The sequence below is a fragment of the Oncorhynchus clarkii genome, chromosome 28 (genome assembly GCF_045791955.1).
Source record: "Oncorhynchus clarkii lewisi isolate Uvic-CL-2024 chromosome 28, UVic_Ocla_1.0, whole genome shotgun sequence".
Taxonomy (NCBI): Eukaryota; Metazoa; Chordata; class Actinopteri; order Salmoniformes; family Salmonidae; genus Oncorhynchus; species Oncorhynchus clarkii.
The window spans coordinates 35,170,235-35,177,543 of NC_092174.1; the positions used below are offsets into that span (position 1 = coordinate 35,170,235).

General features: G+C 39.1%; 1 protein-coding gene across 2 annotated transcripts; it reads right to left on the reverse strand.

The window, feature by feature from the left end:
* Positions 1–2,064: 2,064 nt before the first annotated feature.
* On the reverse strand, positions 2,065–7,079 carry LOC139387369 (uncharacterized). 2 transcript variants are annotated; one of them, XM_071133504.1, is made up of 3 exons: positions 6,922–7,079; positions 4,830–4,948; positions 2,065–4,580 (listed from the first exon to the last, which is right to left on the reverse strand). In XM_071133504.1, the coding sequence occupies exons 2-3, from the start codon at positions 4,832–4,834 to the stop codon at positions 3,140–3,142; spliced, it is 1,446 nt and encodes a 481-aa protein (XP_070989605.1). In that variant the 5' UTR covers positions 4,835–4,948; positions 6,922–7,079; the 3' UTR covers positions 2,065–3,139. The 2 variants fall into 2 exon arrangements, with proteins under 2 accessions (XP_070989605.1, XP_070989604.1); XM_071133503.1 differs by having other exon boundaries at positions 4,830–4,951; positions 6,922–7,059.
* Positions 7,080–7,309: the final 230 nt, after the last annotated feature.

Consider the following 7,309-nt stretch of genomic DNA (forward strand, 5'->3'; position numbering starts at 1 on the left):
TGGGTTCAAATAGTATTTGAAATTGATAAAATACTTCAACCATTTGTTTGAGCCTGCCTGGAGTGCCAGATTGATGGGTTTTACACTCATGGGACTATTCCGTAGGTTCCATTGCACCAGGCAAGCTCAATCATCAAGTACAGCTAGTTAGAGTATTTGAAATGTACTATTTACACACAGGTCTGGTTCCAACCCCTATGCTGCCATTGTGGCCTTGAGCAAGGCATATAAACCCTAAATTGCTAATGCTACCTGGGTAATGTTCTGAGGCCTACCCAGTGCTCACAGACTGTTGTGTGAATAGTGTGTCAGGGGGTTGGGTACGAGGACAGTAAAAACATGCATTTTGTACTGATAATTTAACAGCTATTCGTAGGGACTTTAATTTCGAGAATTCCTTACAAAGGATTTGAAATAAATGTGTTATGACTGTTGTAATTAATGATACTGCAACACAGAATTGTTATGACTGTTTTCATAAAGGTGTTATGACTGTTTTCATAAAGGTGTTATGACTGTTTTCATAAAGGTGTTATGACTGTTTTCATAAAGGTGTTATGACTGTTTTCATAAAGGTGTTATGACTCTTTTCATAAAGGTGTTATGACTGTTTTCATAAAGGTGTTATGACTGTTTTCATAAAGGTGTTATGACTCTTTTCATAAATGTGTTATGACTCTTTTCATAAAGGTGTTATGACTGTTTTCATAAAGGTGTTATGACTGTTTTCATAAATGTGTTATGACTGTTTTCATAAAGGTGTTATGACTCTTTTCATAAATGTGTTATGACTCTTTTCATAAAGGTGTTATGTATACCCCTTCATATAATGTGGTCCTGAGGGAATATGTGACATTATTTGATCACGTTATATCATGGCTGACCAGGGGCCTGTTGATGAGAACCTGAAAATCCTGACTCATTAGAAATACACACCTTTATCTAATAAATACAAGGCTCATATTAGGTTCTGAAAAATGATTTAATAATTTGAAATGTTTCATTTATTTAACTGGGTGGGGTATGTCGGCTTCTAACTTTATGTGAACAGAGTCATTATTAAAACTGTTTATTGAAAATATGTTTTGTAATTGGAGTAATGTTGTCTGCTATTTGGATGGTTTACTGTTGAGAAGTTACAACTACAATGTGAGAATGTGTATAGGACGTCACGCTTAGCGAGTACAACTTGAAATCAAATCAAATCAAATTGTATTGGTCACATACACATATTTAGCAGATGTTAAGGTGGGTATAGCGAAATGTGTTCCTAGCTCCAACAGTGCAGTAGTATGTAACAATTCACAACAACATATACAATTAAAATAATGGAATTAAGAAATATCTAAGTATCAAAATATATTCTGATTCAGCTGATACCGAGACCCATCTCCTCATTGTTTTCACGAGCAGGGTAACCAAGGGGCCAGGGTTTCAGTCTCGAAGAACACTTTGACTGCATCTACAGCATTGTTTCAGTATTGCAGTTTAACTGAATCACGGCTGAGAAAGACAATTCCCACTGATGGCCCCATAAAGTCAAATGAGAAAATTCCTAATAAGACACTTTAGTCATCACCTTTGCGCACAAAACATCCATTGAATTATTACAATTGTTTGTTGATAGAGAGCTGAAGATATTAAACAGAGTTCCCAGAACATGTTCACGGCATACGGCTGTCTGTCCAGTGAGCACCTAGCTCTAGTGCAGGGGGAGTAATCCCAGTAAGAAAGATGACAGCAACCATGAAACGGTGTATTTGAACGTAAGTAGATACCTCAGTGATACTAACCCACATACTCAGTACGTAATCAAAGATTAATCAGACTAACTAGGTTTTCCCTTTTATCTGTGGATTAATTGTTGGAGTAGAGAAACACAATTTTGTATGACTATGGGTCAAAAATATCTAAATGAAACTCAGCCCTGATGTGAGATAAATCTAGTACTTTGTAACGTCCAGTAGAGGGCAGTATATCACACAGATATGGTTGGACCAGAGGTATGCAACATGGGTTCCTGGGAACCACAATGTCTGCTGATTTTTCTCTTCTCCCTTTGACTGGCACTAAATGTAGCTGATCCTTTAATACCAATGATTGGTCTGAGTGAAGTCATCAGGATTCCCTGGTCTAAATCATCACACTACATCACACTGTGGTTCATGGTGATGGAGTTCCCCACCGCTCTGGGCTGACCTTACATTATGTGTTTCACTTTCCTAAATGGTGGTTCAGGACTGGCTGGTGGGTAATGGCTGACTCCGCTTGCAAACAATAGTGTGAATAGGTATGGAAACCACTATAGACCGACTACTGATATGAGATTTGTCCAAAATCACCATTGTCCAGCTCCATCATAATCCCAGTCTATCTTTTCACACTCACTTCCAGGAACATATCATTGAAGGGCTCAAGAGTGGATCCTGGGATGATTAAAACCACCATTTTGTTTGTTTTTCTTAGGTTTTTATTGTATATTTTCTCTGAATTTATCATAGTTTTTTTGTGATTCCATTTTTATAGAATTTTCACAAAACACAAAAATGAACACCAACAAAAACAGAAACAACAAAAGCAGGTAGCATGGTGGTTTTAGAGCATTGGGCCAGCAACCCAGTAAGGTTACTGGTTCAAATCCTCAGGCCGCCAAAGTGGAAAAATCTGCCGTTCTGCCCTTGAGCATGGCAATTAACCCCCAACAACTGCTCCCCGGGCACCGATGACGTGGATTCAGAGCAATTGGGTAAAATGAGGAATATGCATTTTAGTTGAATGCATTCAGTTGTACTGACTAGGTATCCACTCTTTCCCTACAAAGGTCTCCCGCCCATGATAAATCAAACAGAAAAAAAGAGAAAAAGACTCTTTAATGTACTGAATGATTTGTCATGACGACAGGTCAAGTCTCCCTCCCACACCAACAACCTGTAGTCATCCCCTCAAAATAGCAAAGAAAGAGGAACAGAAGGGATACCAGGTAGCTTTTTGGGAACAGGTTCTCTTTTACACTTCACACAGATGAACAATTAAAATACATCTCAATGAAAAACAGGGTATAGAAATGTTGAACAAAAGCAGTTACACAAGCAGTTAAAAATGAGAATATCAACGTTATATATCATGTTATCAGGTGAGCTCACCACTGGACAAGTCTCTCCCAGGGTGGAGTGCGTGCCTTTTCACCCCCATATTTCTCCAGCATGAATCTGACCTGGACCCCAGGAGACATGGTCATACTAGACTTGTACACATAGACATCATACCCAGGTATATCTGCCCAATCAGAGTGGCTTTCCTCAGAGAACTTTACAGCCCATTGCCAGGTGTTATAATCCAGGGTGCCTTCAGAAGAGTAGAACCCAACCCAGGAGTTATGAAACGTTTTCTTCCAGGCAGTGAAGGATTTCTTTACATACAGACGAGCGCAGGCCTTTCCATCCTTTACGAAGAGCTGCAGACTGGCGTCATGTCCGTTAATATCCACAGGAATCTCTCGGTTGGCATTGTGAAACTCAGAACATCTCCAGATCTCCTCTCCGATAGTGGACCCAAACCACAAGTAATTCCACCAATTGTTTACCTCCTTACGGAGCCGGACCTGGAGACCAGGGTTAAGGGGTACTGAGGTGTTATAGCTCCCAGAGGCTTTTCCCCCGACTGATGATCTGTCTAGCTCGCTCTTACTGTCACTGTTATTGTTCCTATGAAGAACCACCATTAAACCCTGGTCTAATAGCCTCTTGGGGATCCCACTCCAGATGATCCTGGCTTTTCCTCTATATGTGGTTTTCACCTCAAGCTTAATCAATACATTATGTTCATGCTTCAAGGTACTTTGTGATGTTACACGACATGATTGCGCCCTAAATGTAAAGGACAATACAATTGCCAGAAGAAGTGCCATACCAGGTGTATGTCCCCAGATGTTTTCCAGGTCTTGCAGACTGTTGTGGTTGATCTCTACATTATATATACGTGGAATGTCATTTCGGTCAATGGTTGCGAGACGTTGGATTTGTGTTAAGAGGTTGAAACTGACAAGGTATGTATTGTCTGGATCATAGCCAGTTCCTGTGTTTCCATTTGGTGGATAGTGCTGTGTGACATAGACCTCATCTACTATGAACTGATTGGACTCTTCCTCCCTAACTCTGAGTATGACCCTGTCCCTGTTGTTCTCATGTCCCCTTGAGTTGTAGAATCTTCGAGTTACATAATCAGGAAGTGCCAAAGCATCGTTGTTGTTATTGTGAACAAGGTTCCCTAGTGAGTAGTAACTTTCATGTTGATGGGGCAGAATAGGTAATGGACGGGGATTATCTGCATTTCTATAGAAATGAAAGCCATAGTCTCTCCTGGCTGGGTTGAAATTGAGTCTCATGTTGCCATTGTTGTCATTGTAAATGTTGTTGGCTAGCCAGTGGAGCAGCATGAGGCCGTGTCGAGGAGAGGTGTGACCAAACTCTATTCCCTTGAGGTCCTTTATTGAACTAAGGGTTCCTCTGACAGCGCATACTGAGGTCAGAGACAGACACAAGATGAAACAACCCAGGATGCCCCTTCCAATCATGGTCGACCTAAGACAAAACAACGGTTGTGTCAACGTTTGGAATGATACCTGTAACTTATTTCTAGTGGTTGGTAATACATTACAGTTCCAATGCAGATATTTTCTATCAATATCAAATCATTTCTGGGTAACAATGAAGTTCCTTACTATAGTAGATTTCCATTAAAGTGGACAAAAGTAACTTTTTAGCAAATAACAATCTCAATCAAGAATTTTGCAGGCGCATAACTTGCGGGGGTAACGGGGGTATACTTACTTCATCACCGTGCACTAAGTATATTATGCTCTCGCTATCTTCCTCTCTTTGTGGTGTTTGCTGAGGAGAGGTAGCTACAGGGCTCGAAATTAAGGGCGCCCGTCGGATTGTGTCTTTGTCTGCTGGACAACGAAAGAAAGTTGAACATGAGAAATCCAATTGAACATGAGAGAAATGCTGGTTTCAATGGCATAAGGAAGTGTTTATAAAATAATTCCCTCAACATTTACTACTTTGAAACAAAGTAAGACATGCCTCATAAAATGATAAACCTCCATGTTTTAAATAATTATGTTCATGGTAAAAAAGTTTCAAACGGCCTCCGCTCGGATTGCAAGGTGGGTGATGTGTGCACCAGGCACGGTCCTTTCTTTCTGTTATGAACATTTGATTTGACAAACATCCCTCAAGGATGTAAACAGAATTAAGCCTTTAAACGTTCATGTTAATTATCCTACATTATATCACCTAGACAACACTTTGAGATGTAGGCTAATTATTTATGTACAGGTAGCTGCCAAAATAAAGGAAGCACCAACATAAAGTTTCTTAATAGGGCACTGGGCCACCACGAACAGCCAGAATAGCTTCAATGCACCTTGGTAAATTCTTCCACAAGAAATTCCATAATTGAGTGTTTTGTTGATGGTGGTGGAAAACGCTGTCTCAGGCACCACCCCAGAATTTCCCGTAAGTGTTTCATTGGATTGAGATCTGGTGACACACACTTTAAACCCCCTTTGAGGCCCCTCTTTCAAAGTCACTGACATCTCTTCTTCTAGCCATGTAACCACAATAACGGGCAACTGGGCAATTTTATACATGACCCTAAACATGATGGGATGTTACTTGCGTAATTAACTCAAGAACCACACCTGTGTGGAGGCACCTACTTTCAATATACTTTGTGTCCTTCATTTACTCAAGTGTTTCCTTTATTTTATCAAACCGCAGCATCATATGATGCAAAATGGATCATAGGGGATGATTTCTGTATTTTGAAAGTTACACATCTTGAAAACTTGAGTGCTGACAAGAAAAATATTTGGGGACTGTACAATTCATTATAGGCTGGTACTATGTGGTCAGCTAGCTAGCTATACCTATTGCCAGACAGTTAATACATCATTTTGCTAATAAAAGCAGAATCTATCATGTTAAAAAGCTAACCCAATCATTGTTAAGACCAGCCATTATAAGGCAGTGTGGTAGTAAAGCATGTTCCACATTTACATCACACAGACATTGGAACTATCGGTTCAACTCATCTTTGCTGCCTGTAGTCAAAACAAAAGAAATGTTGTTGCCTTCATTCTGATTTCATTTGGTTGTCATGGAGTTTGAAGACGTGGCTGCGATCAACAAAGACACAAAGCAGATTGAACCATGTTGCCATCTGTCATATCCACCAGGAGAAGCTGGCTCTCATAGATGGGAAAACAATATGCTGAAATGTATTTCTGGCAGTGACAGGCATGAACAGGTGTTTGGTGCATTTAAGTTGAAGATTGCTGATGTTAATTTGTACATGTATGATTAATGGGTTTTGTTACCTGTTTTAACAAACCTTTTTCAGTTTTGTACCTATGTATTGTATATAGTTTTTTTGTGGTGTGGTTTATATAAAACACCCAAACAGGAAAAACTCAATTTGACTGCACTGGACCAAAAAACAGTTAAAGATCTGAAAATGTTGGTTTTATAAATATCTGAAATAAATCAACAAATGTTCATTTTGGAGTGAAATGTCACTTTAATCTGACCTACCAGGTAAAAGATTATTGGCACCCTTGATAAAGAAGAGCAAAAAGACTGCATAAAATAAATATGAATACTAAGCTATATTGTATGCAAAATCTGAAATTATATTAATTTATACTAATACAATTGCTCAGAGAATGAGATTTTCTAAAACAAGTAAAGCAAAACAATCTCAAAAAAAGACAGGAGTATGGTCCCAACAAGTTTTTTAAACTATAAGGTTTTTTCTAAAATAACATTTGGAAACTTGTAAACATGATTAATTATGTATTGTAATGTGATGTAATAAGTCCTCACATCAAAAAAGTATTCGTAATAATAATCATCTCACCTTCTTGTGCAGCCAAATACCATAATCTAGTCTTGACTGTGTTTGTTTCTCTCTTCTCTATCAACAGAACCCGAGAATGATAGCCTACATACACATAGCCAGTACACAGGGCAGATACAAAACAAGGGTAAGAAAAACTGAGTTTTACAAAGGCTGATCTGTGATGTCACTGGGTCACTCATGTTTCATCAGAAATGGAACTTATCCCTAGAGTGAGTACCTTTCACTTTCAGAACGCAGAAAATATAATGAGCGGGATCTGAGAGTTTCTATAGAAATGAAAGCCATGCTTCTGGTACTAGGGATGGACATCCCGAATCTTTTCGGTGAGCCAGATCATTAGGCTACATTCAGCTCGTTCTGTCGCGCTTAAAAAAATGTACCTACG